At 41.1% G+C, this 23,673-nt stretch overlaps 1 protein-coding gene across 1 annotated transcript in view; it reads right to left on the bottom strand.

The window, feature by feature from the left end:
• Positions 1 to 2,355: 2,355 nt before the first annotated feature.
• Positions 2,356 to 23,673, bottom strand: part of LOC136675213 (autism susceptibility gene 2 protein homolog) — a 180,975-nt gene continuing 159,657 nt past the window's right edge. Inside the window, exons 5-6 of the mRNA XM_066651647.1 lie at positions 3,405 to 3,506; positions 2,356 to 2,530 (exon numbers count right to left, since the gene is read on the bottom strand). Coding sequence (XP_066507744.1) covers positions 3,503 to 3,506 — 4 coding nt within the window. The 3' untranslated portion in view covers positions 2,356 to 2,530; positions 3,405 to 3,502. The remainder of the gene's footprint in view (positions 2,531 to 3,404; positions 3,507 to 23,673) is intronic.

The following is a 23,673-nucleotide window of genomic DNA, read 5'->3' as shown; positions in this document are numbered from 1 at the left end:
TGATCAGTTGATGTTTCGGGTGAAGTCGAACATGTTAAGTTGCTTTTCTGTGTGTCATTAATAAAGCAAATAGACATACAATTTTTGAAGTAACACAAATTACAATTAAAGTCTATAATATAGGCAGGAGGCTAAGCGTCTAGAAGTTTCCACCCCTAGCAACTACATCTCTATTGGTGTAACATGCTATCTACTTAAAATCTGTCTGAAAATCTTATGCTCAGTCTCTCTTACCCTGCCACTCTCTCAGTCCTTCCTAATGCAGAACTGCAGGTATCATTTCAATTTCTGATGTCAACATCAAATTACTTATTTCATTTCATGCCTGGCCAAGCATCCTACAGCTACATGCCGAAACGGTCGCGCTTGGCTCGTTCCGCCATGTCTACTTTCCCGACTTGCCTCACCCCCCCAGCTGACAGCTCTAATTACACCCGCTATCTGATAGCTGATCCATGCACTCCCACTCTCACATTCAAAAGCTGTAGATCCGCTGGAGTAGAAAGCCCACACGCAACATCTTCTGCCAATTAATTCCTTATGCACTTGTCATAAGCCCATATGTTTTTTATGTTTGTTTTCTACATACACACTCAAACACACTTGCACATATATATTTTTTATAAAATCTAGATTTTTTTTTCTATTCATTTTCATTTTCAGATATCATCTGGCATACCATCTCAGGTGTTGCTTCACATACCACATTTGGCAAAAAACGGCTTTAAACAACACTAACCATAATACACTTACATTACCTAGTACTTATTGTCATTGTTATTGTACCTGGCTTGCATTGTGCATGCAATTTATGAAGTCTTTTTTAGATAGCGAACACACTAAATAGATAAAACCAAGAATAATTCAGATCTATCTATCTATCTATCTATCTATCTGTGAAATGTTTGTGAAAAATATGAACATAAAGTTCACACCCCCACCATGTTCATTCATTTCCTTAGAACTGACTGACAGTTGCAATACAAAAAGCTTACTTCAAAAGCAGCACAGTAATTGCTGCATAACTACTGTTTGCAGTTCTGTAGTACATGGCTGCTAGCCCAGCCACATCACCCTCCCTACTGAACCAGATGACTGAGTAAATAGGATGTCCTTATCATCACTGCAGCACACACAGGGGCACCAGACCCTGTCAGACATGAGGGTGGGGACTGCACCAAGCTAAATGCAAGGAAATAACCATGCACATTCACCCATCCTCCTCTCTCTCTCTCTCTCTCTCTCTCTCTCTCTCTCTCTCTCTCACACACACATACATAAGTTTGTTTCCATAAAACTAGGGTACATTACATTGACTTACATAAATTTAGCTGAGACTTACCCTAAACTTAATCATAGCTTCTACTTTGCTAAACCTAACCCATAACCTTACCCTTACCCTAATGTTGAAACATGCCTTGACCTTAAAATTTTAAAGTTTTCATCAGAGGTCTTCAAATCCCGGACTTCTATGCCAGGCTCCATGCCAGGATTTTAAAATGGCCAGGTGATGTGTTCTTATAGGTGCAACTGCTAAATTACCTGACTAGCAGGCCTAGTGTCTTACTTGCCAGCCATTGTGAAATCCCAGCCTGGAATCTGGATCAAAGAATAAACTTGGATATGTGTAGTCCCACCCAACATGACTAAAACCTAGTGTCTGCTATTGTTCTTTTTGGCACAGTGCCATGTCAGTTGAGATCAGAGGACTGGATAAAATAAAGTGTAAAAGCTGTTTCAATATTGAACCACTTCACACCCTAGATATGTAAAATACAACACCTGACAGTTTGATGATATAAGACAGCAGGATATGATGATGATGACTAACACGTCCCCTGAAAGGTTTTTTCCTATGCTTGAATGCAGAAGTTAAAATAATTTGTCATGAGAACCATAGCAAAGCAACAATTACATATAACACACATATGCACACAGATTAATATGGGTTGGTTTTTGATATTTCACATTAGCGCTGGGAATTCTATTAAACTATACTTATTACGAATCTCTCCCATATATACACAGGGGAGAAGCAGCACCCTTACTCTTCCACAGGATAGAATCACCTTTTATTGATCTGCAAAATATATAATAAATAAATACAGAATGCAATGATGTGCAAATAGTTTAAACCATATATTTAATAGCAAGGAATACAAGGACAATATTTCAAATGTTGAAATTGTGAAATAGCCCATTTAGACTTTTATGCCAAAAATACATTCCAAAAAATGACGGCTAGGGCAGCATAAAACATAAGAAAATAAATAAAAAATTGTAATGGGTAAGTGACATGATCAAATTTAAAGAGAGCATCTCAGAGAGAGCTTTTGGATTTCTTCATCTGCCAGGCTATCACAATATTATTTAAATATTCAGAGTAACCAAGAATTCTATATTCGTGGAGCAAGGCCCAAAACCAGTACTGGCTGGCTGTGGTTTTCAGGCCCTGAGGTGGTTTTGAATTGGAACATTATAAAATGAAAACACTCTAATGGAGATCTGGAGCTTTTGAGCAGCTAATGCCCTATAACACACAAGGTTTGGAAAACATTTCATTTTCAAAACATCAGAAATGGTTCTCCTTGGTTACCAAAAGTTTACAGAGTGTTGTAAAGGGGAAAGGCGATGCAAGACCATGTTAAAACTGACCAGTATTTTGGTAGGTGTTGCTGGCTTCAAATAAAAAAATGTGCAAATATTTTTTCAAAATTCAAACTATTGTGTGTTTATCATGTTTAATCACAAGCTAAAATGCTAGCACTTCCTTGTGGGGGGGGGGGGGGGGGTGAGATGAACCATAAATATATTGAGTTATGCATTGACAAACTGGCATTTTTTTACTTTATTATAATATCTCAGTGTAGTTTTTATTCTTTTTAAAGTTATAATCACTTAATTTGCTGACTAAAAGTTTCAGGGAGGCCTATAGAATAATAATAATAATAATAATAATTTATATTATCATTACACTATTTTTTTTATTATATTATTATTATATTCACTATGTGTTATATGTGATATGTGATATCACTATGTGATATTCACTAAGTGTTCACATTGTTTTCCATTGGTCCGACCCCATAGAGGACCAGTACACATTATGTGGGTGGAGGATCTTTGTCAGCACTGCAGTGACACTGGTTGTGTGAGTGTCCTAACCACTGAACAACAGGGTGAATGGGGAATTAAATATTATTTAGATTTATCAACACTCCAAAATCCTGATGTCATAAATGCATTTAAATTCTGTTAATTCTTAATGAATCTCACTCTTGCTATTTTTAAAACACACAACATCTGTGTTTAAACAAAGGAATAATAAAACATTAATAACAGTGATGATATGGCCATGCAATTCCCATCTGTTGAAGTACTAGAATATTTAATTGGTAACTTACATCTGTCAGTCTCTCTCGGGAACTGCTTCTAATGGACTGTTTGGATTTCCCACTCGCACTCTCACTGTCACTATCCTTACAGTTGTTCTGTCCAGGCTTCAGCTGTAATCACAGAAAAGCAAATAAAATGTAAAGAAAGTATTAAAATACAGATATGAACTTTCATCATGACAGCAACCACATGAAAAGAATAAATAAAAAATAACTAAAAAGTTTTATTCTAACATCAAGACGAGTTCTTGAATTGCATATGAATTTGAAACCCACTCTGCTGATTGCAATAGATAGGCAGTTCTACCTTCTGGCAGACAGACAATCACTAGTTCTTTATATCAAACCAAAAGAAAGAGAAGAATAAAATATCTCCCCCCAAAACATCAAACAGTCTTTGGGTTTCCACCAAGCATTCACTCCATGTAGGGACTGGAGCCTCTCGGCAGGTGTCCTTCTGCAGCCTAAAAATTATAATGAAAAAGAGCTCCGTCTCACAGGGGATGATAGGGGGGAGGAAAAATAAGATATGCGATCCAGAAACATCTGAGGCTCACTGAAGTCTGCAGAACAATGTTGGACTCCTGGGACCCAGCAATCGCCGTCAGGGTCTAGAATTTATGTCGTCTGAAGCTTCCTCAGGCAGACAGGCTTTTTCCAGATCCTGAGCTCTGCCTAGAAAACCTTGCCACCTTCATCACCTAGCACATAAAAACAAGGCTTTACGAGCTAGGATGGAGCAAAGCAGTAAACGGCTGCAATTGCACCTTATAGAAAAAGCAGATTGGACCTTGGCACACCAGGGGGTTGTTTACAAAGATGGTGAGATAGATCTTTATCCCTTTCCTCCCGATTTCTTTTCCTGTCTTTCAAACACACACACACACACGCGCCATATATATCAGTCGCCAATCTACCTACCAACGTGTGTTTTTGGACCGTGGGAGGAAACCGGAGCACACACCACACTCCTCACAAACAGTCACCCAGAGCGGGACTGGGACACTACCTGTCTGCCACTGTGCTGCCCCAGTTTTTTCTGTTTATAGCTGCCATCAAAATCAAAATGAGCAAATATATATCAAACAATAGAATTTCTCCGTTTCAATATTTAAAATGTGTGTATGTGTGTGAAATGGTCCCTCCCCATGTGAGAACTTGGTGACTTTAGGCAGTCTCTACAAGAAAGACATTATTTGCAGGATATTATTATTTCACTTAGTGTTGCACCACTCTAGGCAATAATTTGGACTAAAATATGATTTAAAACTACTCCAAGACACTTTATTTTACTGTACAGTAAACGCAAAGTATGTAAAATGTAATTATGTAAAAACTAGTAGTAATTCTATGGTATGTGGTCAAATCAGGTCCCGTTTATTGGTGTAGCACTATGGAGAGAGATTACTCTCAAAATACTTTACAAATGCGTAAATGTTAATCCACAAATTATACACAAGTCACAAATATGTTTCACTATTCACAAATGAATACATCCCAATCTGTGTCTCACGGTCTGCAGTTTGTACAAATACAGTTGCATTCATAAATACATGTTTTTGGTTTTCATAGATATATCATAATTTTATGCGAAAATAAATACATTTGTTTAAATTTACATTGCAAATATTTGTAATGTCGAAGTCTCGAATTTAAAATTTCTTTGTAAAATGTAGAATCTGCATTTGTGGATCAAGTCACTCACGAGTTTTCCGTGACGTGCATTCGCTCATTTCCTCTCGAGGATTTTTGGATTTTGAGACTGTCCTCTCGCATTTCACCCGATCCAAATACAAATGCAGCCTGATCCACAAATGTGGCCAGCAGCCGAACAAACCACCGCTAGGTGGCACTGTTGTTTTAGGACGTGATGGCCAACTCAAATGGAGAAGCATTTGCTTAACATTCAACGTGGAAGTTCGAACAAAAAGCCGCCCAAGCCGCTGAATTCAGCTCCATATCACAGACAGTTAGGAGCGGGGATCACCGTGGAACGCTTTTGAATGTGCCCTAAATTAACGACGTTAAAATCCAGCAGAACTTTCCTAATTTCGCTGCAGACTAGGGTTGTCAAATAAAATACGTTAAAATCATCCCGTATTTGGACTAAAGCCGTGTTGCTTATTGGACTGATACGGGACTGATGTTTCGTAATTTGGAGATAGGATTGTTAAAACTGTTTGTTTCAAACAGATGCTCTCCCTCAGCCGGAGGGAGGGGCAGATACCCCACGGCTCCGCAACAGAATATGCGTTTCTCATTGGTCATCAATTGTATTTAGCCAATCAGCAGCCAGAGTTAGCTGTTATATTTACTGCGGCAGCCAATGGAGTCATGGTCCCGCCAACAGGGGGTTGTTTGCTGCGGCCCTGACAGCAATAGGTCAGTCCTGAGACACTGGGGAAAACAACAGTGCCATCTAGCGGTGGTTTGTTCGGCTGCTGGCCACATTTGTGGATCAGGTTGCATTTGTATTTGGATCGGGTGAAATGCGAAAGGAAAGTCTCACAATCCAAAAACCCGCGAGAGGAAATGAACAAATGCACGTCACGGAAAACTCGTGAGTGAATTGATCCACAAACGCAGATTCTACATTTTACAAATAAATTTTAAATTCGAGACTTCGACTTTACAAGTATTTGCAATGTAAATTTAAACAAATGTATTTATTTTTGCACTGTATTATTTATTTTTGAACTGTATTTGTACAAACTGCAGACCGTAAGACACAGATTGGGATGCATTCATTTATGAATATTGAAACATATTTGCGACTTGTGTTTAATTTGTGGATTAACATTTACGCATTTGTAAAGTATTTTGAGAATAATCTCTCTCCATACAAATCAGCATTACAAAAATCTAAATAAATACTATATAAATATGAATGTGGATATGAGCAAGCCAAAAGTGACAGTAGCAAGAAACAACACCCTCAAAGCTTTAGGAATAAACCTTGGGAAGAATTAAAACTCATAAGTTAGGACATATCCTCCTCTGGTCAAACAAATGAAAGAAGTTTAATAATTAAGGAGTATTAACTTTAAACTGCACAGGTAGAAGCAGCCTTGGAGTCTGAAGTTCTTAGGCCTTTAGTCAAGGCCTGTGCTGAGTCAGTCTCATCATATATCCAAATGCTGGTGCATGAGGATGACAGATGCCATATATATGAAGTTGCAAATGTGGAGTAGATTGGAGGTGTGGAGTGTAGCAGATGCTGAGAATAGAGGGCAGATAATTGGTCTCAAACAGATGAGCATGAGACCTCAACGGCCAATCTTCCATCAGATTCGCGCCAGAGAGGAAGGCAGTCATTCGCATGGAAAAAGTAGAGTGATGGCATTCGTTCTGTATGGACTATAGAGAATATGAATATTGTGTGTGGCTAACGTCTCCAGCACATCTAATAATTATAGCCTAACTAAAAGGCTCTAGGCAGCATGGTGGTGCAGCCGGTAGTATCACAGTCACACAGCTCCAGGGACTTGGTGGTTGTGGGTTCGAGTCCTGCTCTGGGAGACTGTGAGGAGTTTGGTGTGTTCTCCCCATGTCTGCGTGGGTTTCCTCCGGGTGCTCTGGTTTCCTCCCACAGTCCAAAAACACAGGTTGGTAGGTGGATTGGTGACTCAAAAGTGTCCGTAGGTGTGAGTGTGTGTGTTGTCCTGTGAAAGACTGGCACCCCCTTCAGGGTGTATTCTGGCCTTGCGCCCAATGATTCCAGGTAGGCTCTGGACACACTGCGACCCTGAACTGGATAAGCTCTTACAGGTAATGAATGAATAAAAGGCTCTACAACCTTTATGCAAGAGGAAAGTGTAGTTACTAAAGCTAAACAAGTGAATTATTAGTCTCAAATTAAAGTTTGAGGCTATGTCTGTGTCTCAAATATTAACGTGAATATACTGGTATATACGTACACAGTAAATTCACCAGTGTTAAATCAAGACTGTTAGTGTAATAATTTAACACTCTCAGTGTTAACACTAATAGTGTTGATTTAACACTGGTGAATTTACTGTGTACTTTGCAGGTATATAGTAAGTTATATAAAATGACCAGGTATCTTTACAGAACACTACAAGTGTTATGTTGGATGATGTGGCACAGCTAAATAACTTATTAGCAGGAAAATCTCACGCCTTGGTGCAATTACTTATTTACTAAGAATATTTAGTTACCTTTGGTTTGCTTGATTATAGTACAGCCTTACTTTCTCTTCACTGTCCATTCTCTCAGCTTCACTGACCATACAGGAGCAATGTGAAGTTCTACAATTACAGACTATAGTCCATTTGTTGCTCTGCAAACTTTGTTTTCCCAATTTCACCCTGTTCTTCAATGGTCAGGACTACCACATAACAGGTATAATTTGGATGGTGGATAATTCTCAGTGCTACAGTGACACTGATGTGGTGGTGATGTGTTAATGTATGTTGCACTGGTAAGAGTGTATCAGACACAGCTGTACCACTATTTATGGTGGCATATAATTATTAATAGGCAGCTAAGATATGCATCCATTCTACAGAATAATTTAAAAAATGTTACATTGATATTTTTAACTTAAATATAAACGCAAGGATCGGAAGTATCAGTATTAATGTATCAATCCACCCATCCCTACCCAACATTCACTACAGAGTCTTGAATTTAATTTTTCAAGGTGAATTCACAAGAATATTCTCCTCAAGGACATTCCTCTGTAGAACATTCTTTGTGTTTTTGATATTGAGAAACAGCCTAGGCCTTTCCTGGGTATGTGTGTGTGTGTGTCTGTGTGAATATATAATAATGTGAGAAATATACATCATAAATATGTTTCAGATATATCCATATTATAGTTTGTATAATCATGGTGTAAATAATTTGCCTTTTGCATGGTTTCTAAATCAGGACAACTATGTTTAATGACCCAGAGTGTGCAGCCTGTGCATAGATTGTCTCTCCAAGAACATAAACAGATGGTTTTCATATTCCAACAGCTAATTTTGCAACAATTAAAAACACAGCAAGAAATTAACATCTCATGAAACATTTAAACTACTACTAAGTGCATCTGCTAATAATTTCAACACAGCAAGTTCTTGTTTTGCCCCAATCTGTTCCCTTTAAGGGGCAATCCCACCCCCCACTGCCAATATGAGGTTATTGAAGTATAGAATTAACAACTGTTTTCAGTAAGCAGTCGGAATGATTCTCTAGCACAGAGGAGGTCAAAAGCCTCCACACTATTAAAGATTAATTTATGCTGCCAAGGCTTTGATCTATGGTGGTAATAATATAAGCCACTTGCATTCCCTACAAAACAGGAAATGTATAGAAAAAAACAGGTCAAAGACACCTCTGCAGGCTTAGCTTTGCTCAAACATTGCAGAGAAGATATTAGATTGTGTGTCTGTGTGTGAGATGTGCAGATGTTTATGCACACATCTGTGTATTACTTGTCTGCGGATGTGCAGCAACAGATGAGCTACTGGCTCTGTTTTATCCCACTTGTGGAAGAAGGTGTTTGGTGTTTAACACTAGAAGTGCCATATACTAAAAACCTAAAAGCTCAGAGAGACAATTATTTCAGCACTGTGATCACTTCCCATACCAAAACCAACATGGCGTTTGGAGTGGAGAGTCACAGCTAGTTTGTCTATTTTGATTTAAGTTTACAATTGGTTATTTAAAGTATTGTGAAGCTATTACAATAGCAATGAAATGTACATAGTATTTTGCATAGTCTGTGCTTGAAAAAAAAAAATATATATATATATTTAAATTTGGTAAAGCATTATAGTGAAACTAAAACTGTGAACTTTTTTCATTGCAGGTGACCAAATATTTTTATTGTTCAAATACATATACAAGGAAATAGTGCATAGTTTTAGTGCATTACATTGCTTATATACTTAAAGGCAAAACTCTTGACTGTAATAAATAAAAAAACACTTTTCTAAAATTCAGATTTTTTTCAGAACGACCATTTGCTCTCCCTCTCAGGACTGGGCAGACTGATGGAGGCAGACGCACACGCTATAACACAGTAACTTTTTATTTAAACAAAAGATAACAAAACAGAGACAGATTTGGATAACACAACAGGATACTTAGACAAAGAAAGACCTAGACAGGGATATTAATACATAAAGGTATAGACAGGGATAATGATACTACGGACTTGACAGAGAAAGACCCAGACAGAAAGAGACTTGGACAGAGTGACCTGGCCAGAGAGACTTGGATAGATAAAGACTTTACAGGGAGAGCTAAACAGACAAACCTAGACAGAGAGAGCTAAACTTGAGAGACTTAGACAGAGATAGAAACAGACTAAACCAAGCAAGTACATGAAGCACAAGGAAGGAACAGACTGACATAAAAAGGGAAGAAAAGTGAGGAACAGACAAGACAAACAGACTAGTGACAGACAAGCAAAAGTGGAATGTCAAATTATCAGGAAGTCATACACAGGAACTTAGACAAGAAATATATAACACAGACAAGGGACACCTGAGACAGATAACGAGGGGGCAGGATTACAAAAGAGACACAGAGGGAGACACTGACGAGGAGACTAGGGCGGAGACAACAACAACAAAGAGCCATGTGCTACATGAGCACATGGTGGGGACAAAAGACACAGGAGAGGGCCAGGGTGTGACACTCTTTCTCTCTCTCTCTCTCTCTCTCTACTCATGGCAGACGTAAAAAAAATCTGTAGATTTTTTGACAATGGAGAGAACTCCAAATGTTGAAAAGCATAAACCAAGATGAGGATTTTGCTCTATTCCAGTTCCATAAGTGGATAATATTGTATTATTTTTGCTGTTTCAGATTACTTAAGGTGGTCACTGTATTACTGAAAGTGCTCAAGTTACAAATAAGTTTCGGTAGTGTTCAAACACTGAATAAAACCTTACAGACAAGTAAAATTTTAGCCACTTTCAAGCAACAGTCATTTATTTTTTTCCTCTGACATACCATTCCACCTTAAACGTAAAGGTAAACACAACAGAGAGAACTGGTTTTCCCCACAACCATAGTTGTTCCTTTTAATGTATATTTTATGTTTATTTATAGTTACATTTATGCATTTTCTATTTACTGGTGTGATGTGGCAGCCAAACGCATAGAGCATACTTTGGGATCATCAGGAATGACCATCCACTTGGAGGACTGCATCAGGCCACTGAGGCTTCACCCAGGAATCCTTTAACCATTATATCTTTTTTTTTTTTTGAGTAACCCATTCACCTAATCTCTGTATTTTTGGATTTTGGATAGAAACCAGAAACCCCAGAGGAAACACATACCTACGCAAATATATGTGGACACCTGATCATCATATATATAGATATATCATATGTCACATATATCATCATATATCTGACATCCTGTTTTAAAGCCATGAGTGTTAATATTATGTTGACCCTATTTTGCTGTGAGTCTGTGAGGATGGGTTTCTAATTAGCATTTGTTAGTTCACACACTGATAGATGAGAAAGCCTGTCTCATAATCATGGTTCCATTTAAAGAGAATGTCTACAATTGTGTAGACTGTGGTTTGTTTACGTTCAGATATGTTTGAGGAGAAAAAAACAACTGTTGTTTATAGGTGGGTGAAGTTGAACAGGCAGTAAGCAGTCTCCTGAATTTAGAGTGGGTTCCTACCTAAATAATTTTAAACAGCAAAAATAAGTCATTACCCAACTATGGAACACGAATAAGGCAATGTCCGTCCATCCATTCATTATCTGTAACCGCTTATCTAGATCAGGGTCACGGTGAGTCCAGAGGCTACCTGGAATCATTGGGCACAAGGCGGGAATACACCCTGTAGGGGGCGCCAGTCCTTCACAGGGCAACACACACACTCACACATTCACTCACACCTACGGACACTTTTGAGTCGCCAATCCATATACCAACGTGTGTTTTGGACTGTGGAAGGAAACCGGAGCACCCGGAGGATACCCACGTGGACACAGGGAGAACACACCAACTCTTTACAGACAGTCACCTGGAGCGGGAGTTGAACCCACAACCTCCAGGTCCCTGGATCAGTGTGACTGCGACACCACCTGCTGCGGCCATAAGGAAATGTCCTCATCTATTTTCATGATTTTCAACATTTGGAAGACACTTTTTTTATTTTCTGCCCTAAGCAGACAGAGAGGGTACGTAACATGTCTGACTGAGTCATTTTTTTACTTGTTTACTGACACAGGGGCTTCGTAAACACATTAGACCATTTTCCAGAGTATAATCAGACTGAAAAGCAAGCAAATGGTGAGGAAACATCTGAATTTAATAAAAAGTGCTTTTTGATTACAGTGGTCCACATCACATTTAAGTCCAAAGGCATTCAGTATGGCTGAGATCAGGGCCTTATGCAGGCTAAAGGACTTTCACCCCACCCAACTATTACAGAAAAAAAATTGTGGACTTTGTTTGGTTATGGAGCACAATAACTGGAACAAGACAGAGATTTTTGCCACAATTTGGAAGCTTCCATTATTATCATTATTATTATTATTCACCTAGAAGCAGACCATTGTCTTCGACTCAAATTCATTACTGGCTCTTGGCATGGCATCCATTTAGCCAGATTAATATATTAGACTGCTAGGTAGTCAAACAGGATTCATTACTCCAGAGACTATTTTTCCACTGCTACAGAGTTTAGTGCCATTGTGATTTACATTACTCATTCTAAAGGCCTTGTCACACTACATATTTGCACTTTGCATTATTCTGCAAAATATGTGGCAGCAAACAATCTAAACCATCTAAACCAACCTCCCAACTCACTGTGTACCAGCCTACCTTACATTTTTGTATCCATTATATAATGAGCTCAGAACATTCATTCATTCATTCATTCAATAGTTAAATATTCTTCTATTTTTACTCTATAGTACAATACAAAGCTCCACACTTTCAGGTCACCATAGCCAATGCCTCAGCACCATTGCTTGAGGTCTGACTCGTGTCAGGCTCCATCAAACATGCTTTTGGTGAGCAGTTTTACTCACAATATTAATTCGCCCTAGAAGTCTATGGCACAAAATAGCTCACAGCAGCAAGCCCCATTAAAATAAATTAGATTTTTGTTTGTAAATATTGCTGACTAATGTCTAGTGTGCCCAAGGCATGACACATAGTGAACTCTGGCTTGTGTGCAGCAGCTTGGCCATAAAAATCCATTTTGTGAATATCCCAATTCACAGTACTTGTGCCAACATTGCTTCCGAAGCAGTTTAGAACTGTAAATTAAGCAAGTGACAACCATATGTTTCAAATGAGAGCTTCTTTACCGAGCTTTGCTTAGTTAAAACAAATTCCTAACATGCACTGTGCCTCTGAGGAGCAAGGCTCAGATATCAAAATACACAAATACAGACCTCAGCACCCAGCTACAGAGTGCAGTATAAGTCTTGACACATATCTCTGAGCATACGTCATTGTGAGATTTTAAGTTTTACTTTTGCACCAAGCTTGCAACAGCATGCCTTAGATGAATCATGAAAATTTATCTTCATTTTATGCTGAAGTTTCACTGTGTCATTATGAAAAGGACTTAATTTAAAATGTATCTGAAAATATTAGTACTGTCCCTCATTTGTGGAGCCTTGTGATATTTAGAAAAAAATTCACAAATATATATATAGACATAAAGAAAGAAGAAAAAATACATGAAATGACAATGTGTTTTTGAATTAATTAATATATCCAAATCCTACTAAGGACTAATTTAATAAATAGATAGCAAAAACTAAATAATAATAATAAAAATAACAATAATAATAATAATAATAATAATAATAATAATAATACAATTTCCAAAAAAGATATGGTAACCAGTACAAGTTGTGAGGTGTTATATTGTTACACACTGGACCGTATTCTCATGGGAAGGCTTTGCGAAATTGAGCTGGAACGAGGCTTGATAGTGGGTGCCAGATGGATGGGATATTACATGTCCAAAATTGTTCAGGCGTTTAACATTTGACCACCTACAATGGACAGCGCAGTGGGTGCCCACGGGAGCTTAATAATTGTGCCCGACAAACACAAATCAGATTAAAATATGCCTCTCAATGTACTAATGTGTGTACACTGATTATTATCCAACAAATAAACATATGACATACCTTGGATCCAGTGTTTATCATTCCCTTTAATTCCTCGCTTTATTTTTCCATCAAAACCATGTCCTTGTATAAATGCATCATTATTTTGTTGTTGATGTTTTGATATACTGCTTGCTTTTGTGAGCCTCATGACAATGATTCTTCCAGCAACTTCAGAGCATGTTTTGGAGCTTTCAGTATTTCACACGTCCTACTGGTTAATGGCCTCATTTCTGACGCTGACAAGTTTGTTATGAAATCACAAGCTAAAACAGTGGCTCACCATATTTGATAATATATGTTCTTTGCTCTAAGTCAGTGTCTTTTGTAGTGGAGTATAGACCGGATAACGAGATCAAAATGAAGAAATGAAAAGTTTTGAATTAAAACTTTCCCTTTCTGAAGAGGACCCTTTCGTCTGCGGCAGAATCCATCATTCCACAGTATTGTTTGTGCCCGCGGGGGTGCAAGACCCTACAGCCCGCACACACATAAGCTCTAAACATCAAAGACGAACTGGGACACATGGCCCCAACAACCCCTCCTCTCTTCAGGAACTATCGAGATAACAAGTTTTTAGGATGATTCTAAGAAACAGAGACATCAAACAAGAGTGGAGAGTCATAAGCCTAAGTGTCTCAGTCCTTATCTCGAACCACTAAACAGACAGCCCAGATGGTCAAACTGATTGAACTCAACGTGACCTCTCGTTAACCATCCGCACCGGACGAATGGCATGGATCAAAAGCATGGACCAACAGCGACCCCAAATGGACACTGGCGAAACTACGCCTCGCTCAGGGTCGCCTAAACAATAGCGGGAATGAAGTCAAATTCTGATTAAATGTGTATAAACAAATGTATTGATGTCACTTTCTGTGCCCTCAGATGAATGCCCACCTTCTAATGAAATGGTGTATATTGCCGATTGTTTCTATCATGAAAAGAAGTTCTGTCTCCTAATAGAGAAAACGGATTAATGTTCTTTTCCAGCATATCATCATGAGTTGGACGTAAATAACGTAACCAAGATGAAATCTTATATGTTTGATAAATAATCCAGGACACTCATTGTGGTATGTTACTAATATGAATAGGAAATTTCGATACGGGAAATGTCTATCTTATTACTTATTGTTTAAATCTCTGATTCAGCCTTCCCCCTTTTCTGTCTCATGAAGTCAGTCACGTGAGCCTAAACTCGCGTCCAATCAGAAAAGAACGCCTCTCCTTAGGGCGTGATCGCGCTGACTTTGAAAAACAGCAGCTCGACTGCTCGCAGTTCAGTTACGAGAGCTCGACAGAAGTAACGGTCCACGAAAGAAAGCGGAGAAGAGAGGACGACAACAACGGCAAGAAAATCCGAGAAACTTTGAAACAACAAAGAGACGCTGCTCCTTCCCGCCGACGAAACAAAGAAAAACCTCATAGACTTCATCAAAAAGCTTACAAGAGACGTCTTGAATTAGCTAATAGTATGAAGTTTTAATAACGCATCGAATGATTTGAATATTTTCTTTTCTTTTAATCGTGTTTATGTCTTATAGCCCAATCTAAGTTTAATCTCACGACTGATCAAAGCAGGTGAACTTATTCGTGGCCAGAGTGAGGAACACTGCCGAGATAAGGAAAGTCGTAGAATAAGTGAGTTTATTGAATCGATTTTCAGTTCTGGATCTGCAGTAACTAGCGAACCTTTCGTCCAAGACGTCCATACGTTGGACTCTCCTGCCCAGGACAGAAAGCCAAAAAGAGGATCCTGCCGCCTGCGTCATCACACTCCGGGTACGCCCGAGACAACTCAACCGACGAAGACCTCCACGCTGACTCAGCCTGGACGCTTCCGCAGGAGAACCGCGAGACTAAGTGAGACGCCTTCGCTCCCAGGACCTCATAGAGCCTCTGTATTTAAAGAGTGGTGAGAATCGACGAAAAAGTAAGCTAAACTTATGCATCTCCAGAGCTGAAAATTGAATCAAGTTTCTTGATAAATTTTGTATTAATTAAACCTCAGTTAGCAACACTTTAGTCACAAGCCAGAAGCGCCTAGCTCACCTTTAAGCTCGAGTCGGTCTCCCCTGCGGTGACGCCGTGAGATTACAAGGTTATGCTATGTTAATCAAATATCTTTCTTTTTGTTAATAAAACTTTCATTATTTGAAATCACAGTGTATACAGTTTTGTTCATTAATTTTCCTGAAAATCCTGAAGTACTCACTTAGCGTGATTATTATTCATTCTCAAACTAATTATTAACGTTTTAATTGCTTAAGCCAATTATAAACTTTAATTAATATCATTAAGTCAAATATCAGAGATTATAGGAGTTTGAATAAGGTCAATGCTATAAACACAAATTATAAATATATATATTAAATATATATTCACAGAGGTATCGTGGCGTATGATTAAAAATCCAACATACGCTACATATATACATATCTTTTTTTTTTTTTTTGGCGCCCAACGTGGGGCCAGGAAAAAGGCTTTTTAATGTACAAACTGTAAAACACTGAAACAATCTCAGCTTGGGTTTATGAAATACTTTCCGCTGTTTGTGTTGCTGAATAACAATTGAGATTCAAAGCTTGATGTGGGCAATTTCGTGTTGTGTTTGTTACTTTTGAAAAACTGTTCTGTGGTATATACCGTTTAGAAAATAAGCTTGGTTGTTTTTGAAAGAGCGCAGCTCTGCGCCATTTTGCATGCATTAAATTGAGGCCTGGGCACGTCTAACTGTGCGAAATTCCGCTGTAAGACTTTGCCGTCGGATTCGACCTCCCGCCGCGAAATTCCGGCGAAGTGAGACCACCGAACCGAACACCTCAGTTCGTTTTAAACTGGGTCACTACCAGCGTTAATAACGAGATCGCGCGCTAGGCGATTGGGAGGTTATTAAAAGAATCAGCCGAAGATACGGCTTGTGTTATGAGAGGTCTGCTCTCATCAGCTCTTCCTGTTAAACTGAACGCGAATTCAGGAAAGGAAGAACCCCTTTGAAGGGGTGAAGCTGAAACTAAGGAGGGAAATTCAAAACGCCCCCAAAACAGAGGAAGACTAATTCCCTCTTGTGGTATTGTGTGGTATTGTGGTATAAGTGCGTAATTGCAGGGAAAAATACTTCATAACTAGCGTCTATTGAAGCGTGTCCTCCCGTGCTCCTCTTTGTGGTCAAGTGTGGTGCTACTCTTTGACGTTTGATTCCCGTACACCCTCTAGTGGTTGGGAGGTTGTCCGCCGAGACAACATAATTGTTTAGCAGCCCTCTGGTGTTTAAAAGTTGTCATTACAGATGAAATTCTTTTAAAGTACCTTAGTGTAAAATCTCTGTTCCTCTTTTTAAATTTAAATTTTTATTTTTGATAAAGTATCTGAGCGTTTAAAATTTTTATCCAATTTTAGATTTTAATCTGATAACGCCCTCTAGTATTAAAACTTCCCGCTACAGTGGAAATTCCCATTTGTGTTATATTGTGTCTGCTCCAGTTAAAAGAGAGAGTCTTTTAAGTTAGCTGTTCTTATTAATTCTTTAATTCGGAAAATTCTTTTACTTTCATAATTCCTTAATTGGAAATTATATCTAGTAATAAATCTTACTTAATTTTAAGATTCTTTAATCCAAATTTTTTGACAATTCTTTAATCCAAAATTTTTAATAATTTCAATTATTGAAAAATTTTTTTTTGAATAGTGTTCTCTCCTCTTTTGCTCACTTGCGTATAGCAACTTTCATTCCACCCTCTCCTACTAACAGACTTCCCTTAGAGATTCACAAGTGAACTCTAACACCATACATACTAGCATTTACTCTTAGAGCACTCGGTACAGGTGAATTAGGTTCGGTTTAGATAGAAAGGGATTAACAGAATTAATCTGAACTAAATAGAAGTAAGTTACACCTCGCAGTTAAAACACAGCTAACATGGCAGAAGGGACTTTTTCCTCGGAAGTATATGTAGAAGGTTTGTGGGATGAAGCATTCTCTGTTCTGACCAGCATCACCAGTGATGTGATGCCTGGACTCGCAGAAACTGTGCAGAAAACCTCACAGGCCCATCGTGACCACATGGTGGCTAAGTGGGTAGAGAACCACTTAACCGACATCCTCAAGGGCAAGCCCCTAACTGAGGCATTAGGTCAAATAGCCCTCCTCGCTGTAGTACAGCTCAGGGCCAGTGAACGTGAACTCGACGTATCACGGCGACAGCGAGCAAAGGTAGAGGCAGAGTTAAGTCAACTTCAAAGCGAAATAGCTGAAGGGAACACACTGCCCCAGGTCACACCTGATGTGCCACCTAGTGCCGCTACAGAAAGACAAGGCCAGCAGGAAGATAGTGAGGATCAGGAACCAGACTCAGGGACCGTAACCTTTAGAGCTGCTGCAGCACCTCCTCTGGTATCAACGGGTATTTCACCTTCACCTGTGTCTCCTGTCAGCCGTCCCTTACAACGCCCTGCTAGACCCAGAGCACTGCAACCCAGTGTCTGGTCCCCTCAACCTTTACCCTCTCACGGTCCCTCATACAAGGACCTAGATAAAATCGCGCGTAATATAACCCGCTTTGATCCCAAACCTGACGGTTCTAATGATATCTTTTCCTACCTCAAAGATATTGACTTCTACCTCCAAAGGTTCCCCGGGATCACCATAGATGACAGACTATATGTGATTAAACTGACCTCCAACCGAGACGTCAGTAACTTCATTGAACGTCACCAAGACTATGTAAAAGCGCGATATGATGTGCTGTGCCAGGCATTGGAGGAAGAATTCTCCAATCACCTGTCACAGACCGGACTGGCCGCTGCTTTGAACATAAAACAGCAACGCCAGGAATCCCCTCAGCAATATTATAACCGACTCAGACAGGCGTACTTCGGACCTAGAAATGACTCCGGAATGGAGGAAGAGTTAAATTTCAAATCACTATTTATCCAAAACCTCCATCCCCACACCAGTCATCAGTTGGGAGTCTCAGCTTGCCCTCGCACCCTGTCTAGCAGGCAGCTGCGTGATTTAGCACTCAGAGGTTTCCTAAAATCCAAACAAATTCCCAACAGGCGGTCCGAAACACCCCAAGTCTTCAATGTCGACTCCAACTCCCCACATTTAGAGTTAGAAGGTGCCACCCAGGCCGATCCACCAAGATCCGCCCTGAACCCTTCCTCCACTCCGTGGACTAGTGAGGGCCCGAAACCTCATCCGCCCTCACACCAATACAAGCGCTACCCTCCTCGCAGGCCAGACAGAAATCACGACAAAGATTTCTGGAACCCTCGGGACAGGACTGGGTATGGTCGTGACTATTACCCTGCAGAAAACCGCGGTGCGGGCCGTGGAAAACCATCACATCCCCATAAGGGATATGAGCGAACAGCTCAGAACCAGCTTTCTGATTCTAATAGAGAAAAGAAAGAGAAATACTATCAAAATAAAGAAAATCACACCAAAGACAAGCTTAAAGGCAAGGAATTCAGCTCTAAGGAGTTAGAGGACATCCGCCGAATGCTTGCAATGATTTGCAAAGAGAAAAAGAAAAAACCTGATGTTCTTTCTATCACCTCCGTGCGGTCTAACCCAAAGCCATCCTCTAACACCCCAGAAATGTTAGAGAGTTATGTAGGAGAAGTGACAAGCGAAGCTCCGTCTTCGAGCGCACCGTGCAATCTCCTCGTGACCCAAACAAACACTGAAGACCCAATGATACAGGGGGGTGACTCGCAACCACCCTCCAGTGCTGTTTTGGTTGTTCAGTTAGACGGTAAAGAAGGTTTAACGCCAAATGACCCTTCAGTCATTGAAGGCGACACACCCGTCCGACAATTTATGGGACACTTAACTGAGAAAGGGGTTGCACGCAAATTCTATTTGTCCACCATTGTGGAGAGAAGGCTAGTACATGAGGCCCTGTTGGACACTGCATCAAATGTCACGCTCTTCCGCCTTGTTCCACCAGGTTCGAGCCATTGCGCGGCGTGAAAATCGCGAGATACAGCTCCAAAACTGTTCTCTTAAAATTCAGCCGTATTCACATGCAGGCCTCACTATCTATGGCACTAATACACTTAGCCATCGGACCAATGACTTTAGTGCATCCAGTCCATGTGTCTCCTCTCGAAACAATTCCCTTCCTCATCGGCAAAGATCTCCTTAATCGCTTCAAACCACTGATTGACTTCAAAAGGTCAAAGATCCCCACGCCACCGGGAAGCTCAGTGTTGCCGTCTCGAAATCCGACCTGAATCAATAGGAGATCCCTCACAAAGTCAGATCCCTCACTTCGAGGAAGAGGAAACTGAACCCATGGCGGCCACTCCAGAGACAGCAGTCTCTTCTTGGCCCCCTAGTGCCATGTTAGAACAACGGAACACATTCCTGTGCACTTTCACACAGCCGTCCACAACAGACGCTCCCGGCCTTCCCATCGTGAATGGTCTCACAATGCAGGACTATCATGTGGACAATGCAGTTCTGGCTCTATGGACCGACAAGTCCGCCATAAGCCAAACCCTCTTTAACACTCTGCGCCTCACTTAACCAAATATTCCTTTGGTGAGCAGTCCTTGTCGTTTTCCTCTTAACCCGACATCAAAAGTAATGTCACCCACTGATGGAATTTGCGCTTTAACTATCCAGTGGAACAAAAGGGTACTCACCCATTATTTCTTGGTCGTCCCTAACTTGCCTCACGACGCTTATATTGGAAGTGACTTCTTGGTGCGCCTCGATGTCCACGTAGACACCCTCAATAGTGTGTTGTGGTCCTTGACTGATGTTTCAATGGAAACCTGGTCCTCAGATCTCAACAACCTAGGCTCAGGACAAACTATTCCCGAGGTATGTCAGGTCACTAACCAAGGTTCACTTGTGGTACCTGCGAACACCGCAAATGTACCCATTCGCTTAGTCATGCGACCTGGCCAACACTTAAGCCACGCGCATGCACTTTTCCAACCGTCACCTCAGTTCTTCGAACTAGGCCTCACCCTCGAAGCCACACCTTTGGTGGAAACACGAGCAAGATCCACCTATCTATTCGTACGAAACGAAACCACTCAACCCTTGACAATCCCTCACTCATCTCCTCTGGGCTGGTTAGTCAGTACGAAATTCCATGACTTCGAGTTGCGAATCCCGATCATAGGACCAATGCCTGAATCCCTGCTTCTTGATCATCCAGAATCAAAGGTGTTCTACACTCATCCGACACGAGCTGTTGCTCTCTTCTCAGCTCTAGACATGAGTAAAGACGCCATTTGCAGGATAGATCTCGCTGACGACAATCAAATGATGATCATGGTTCTTTCTTTAGATTCATTCCCGGAATCCTCCCAGGAACCACCTCCTCCTCCTGAAGCGGGAGCAAACACTTCAAATTCACGTACTTCAAAAGAACTATCTGACTCCGAATTCCGTATCCAAGTCGAACAAGTTCTAAAGGAGGCCGACACCCTCCAAAGCAAAGAAGAACGTGAGAAACTCTGTGAAGTGCTCCTTAAATATCAGAAATCTTTTGCCAAAGATTCAACAGACTGTGGTCTCACTGATATTCATTCAGTGCGCATTCCCACTCGTCCAGGAGCACCACCAACGTTTGTCCACCAATACAAAATTCCATTGGCATCCTATGAACCGGTACAAGAAATCATTGATGACTTGCTGGAAAAGGGCATAATTCGACCCTGCAACAGCACATATTCGGCACCACTATGGCCCGTCATAAAACCAAATGGTAAATGGCGCTTAACCATCGACTATCGGAAACTAAATCAACAGGTTCCCTTGTCTCGGTGGCCGATGACACAATTGGAGCAAGAACTTCCCTCGGTCCGAAACGCTAAATACTTTTCCACCATCGATGTAGCCTCTGGCTTCTGGACCATCCCGGTGCAAGCAGAAAATCAACACAAGCTCGCTTTCACTTTCGCAAACCGACAGTACACATTCACTCGGTGCCCTTTTGGATATGCCAACTCACCTGCGGAGTTTAACATTTTCTTAAACAAAGCATGCCCTGACGCCCGCGAGCGAGGCATCCTCATATATGTGGATGACATACTCATGCGTAACCACTCCCTACAGGCACACATTGACGAGATTGATCATGTTCTTGACCAGCTTACAACAGCAGGTGCGAAAATATCACTCTCCAAATGTCAGTGGTGCAGAACAAAAGTGAATTACGTCGGTCTGCTCGTAAGCACTGATGGTGTCGAACCACAAGTGAGTCGAGTGCAAGGGGTAACAAACCTCGCAGCACCCACCAATCTTAAGGAACTCCGCAGTTTCTTAGGAGTATGCAACTACTCACGACAATTCATAGAGAACTACGCGGACCTAGCTCGTCCACTGTATGACCTCCTGAAAAAGGATACTCCGTTCACCTGGGGCGAAGCCCAGGAACACGCCATGCAGGCACTAAAATTGAAACTGTGCACGGCTCCATGCCTTGCCTACCCCGACAGTAGCAAAGAATTCTACCTAGAAGTAGGGTTCTCGGACCACTGTCTCAGCTCCGGTCTGTATCAATTACACGACAGAGACAAACGTAGCCTATGCTAGTAAAACTATGCTGGCTGCCGAAAACAAATACAGTGACTGCGAAAAAGCACTACTAGCAACAGTGTGGGCAGTCAAACATTTCTCCAACTACCTAGGTGGTCAGAAGGTGATTGTTGAAATTCATCATCAGCCAGTCACTTTCCTAAACAGCCAACGAATTTGAGAGGGTGTAGTAACTAACGCTCGAGTAGCATCCTGGCTAATGGCTCTCCAAAGCTTTGACTTAGAGGTACGTTACGCGCAAAACTACAAGAGCCCCCTAGGCACAGGCCTTGCTTCCTGCAGGCGATGCAAAGGAAACATTCCTTCCCAAGTGCCACAAACTCCAGAAACCCTCTTACCCACCATGGCTAACCACCACTATTTCGATCCTAACACATGCAAAGACCTTATCACTGCGTATGTAGATGGTTGTTCGTTCCGCCGAGAACACACCCTGATGGCAGGGGTGGGTATTATCGGAATAAACGGATGGCCTCACGAACCCCTAAGTTTCAAATTGGGTGCCCAGTCCTCCCAATATGCTGTAATAGCAGGAATTCTCATCACAATCCAGTCCGCGGTCCAGAAAAGCATAAAAACATTGGTGATCTGCACAGACTCCAATTACGCGCGGCTAAGCTTCACATGCCACTTGAGACTGTGGAAAACCAACAACTACACCATGTCAAACAAAAAGCCAGTTAAACACAAAGAGCTTTTCGTGGCATGCGAATACTTGGTAGACACACATGACCTGCAGATCTACTGGAAGAAAGTGAAGGGTCACTCCCAAGTCCCGGGAGATGACAAAGAATTCAATGATCAAGCAGACAGCTTAGCCAAACAAGGGGCCCGCGAAGGCACATCGTGGACATTCGATCCCTCCCTTTATCCAAACCCACCCGACATCGAAGTCCTAGCTGTCACACGGTCTCGAACTGTAACGAAGGCGTCGCCTGACAATACTAAACCTACCATTGTCTCTATTAACCCTGCTTTTTCGGATACTGACTTAGTTACTCTCCAAGCTCGAGACCCATCCATTTCCAAAATGCTTAGCCATGTCTCTGACCCATCTACATATCCCATCACAGCACAAGATCTTGACACCATACCAGGCCTTAAAGACCTATACGGCGCCAGAGCGTCCCTCCAAGTCGTCAAAGGCTTGCTAGTTCATGCCACTGACTCGCACACTTCACCTACGTTAGTGGTTCCTCAGTGCCACAGGAGGGTGATGCTGATGCACGCCCATGACTCCCCATCTGCGGGACACAAAGGGGTCAAAGCAACACACCATGCGCTCCGGCAGGTGGCATATTGACCCCACATGGTAAAAGATGTGGCTGACTACATTAAAGGCTGCCTGGTATGTTGCCAATTTCAACCCTCGAATCCTCTTCATAGAGCCCCCTTGCAAAAGAAGGGATTATCCTTCCCTTGGTCAAACCTCCAGATAGACTGGGTTGGACCACTCACTCGAACAGTAAGAGGTAACAAGTACTTCCTCACAGTCACGTGCGCATTCACTAAATGGGTAGAATGCCTCCCCGCACCGAATGACACAGCACTAACCACTGCATACTTACTGATGAACCATGTCTTCTCACGG

This window comes from Hoplias malabaricus, chromosome 18 (genome assembly GCF_029633855.1).
Source record: "Hoplias malabaricus isolate fHopMal1 chromosome 18, fHopMal1.hap1, whole genome shotgun sequence".
Classification (NCBI taxonomy): domain Eukaryota; kingdom Metazoa; phylum Chordata; class Actinopteri; order Characiformes; family Erythrinidae; genus Hoplias; species Hoplias malabaricus.
Note: the sequence above shows the minus strand (reverse complement) of the source record. Positions and strands in the feature narration are given on the sequence as shown.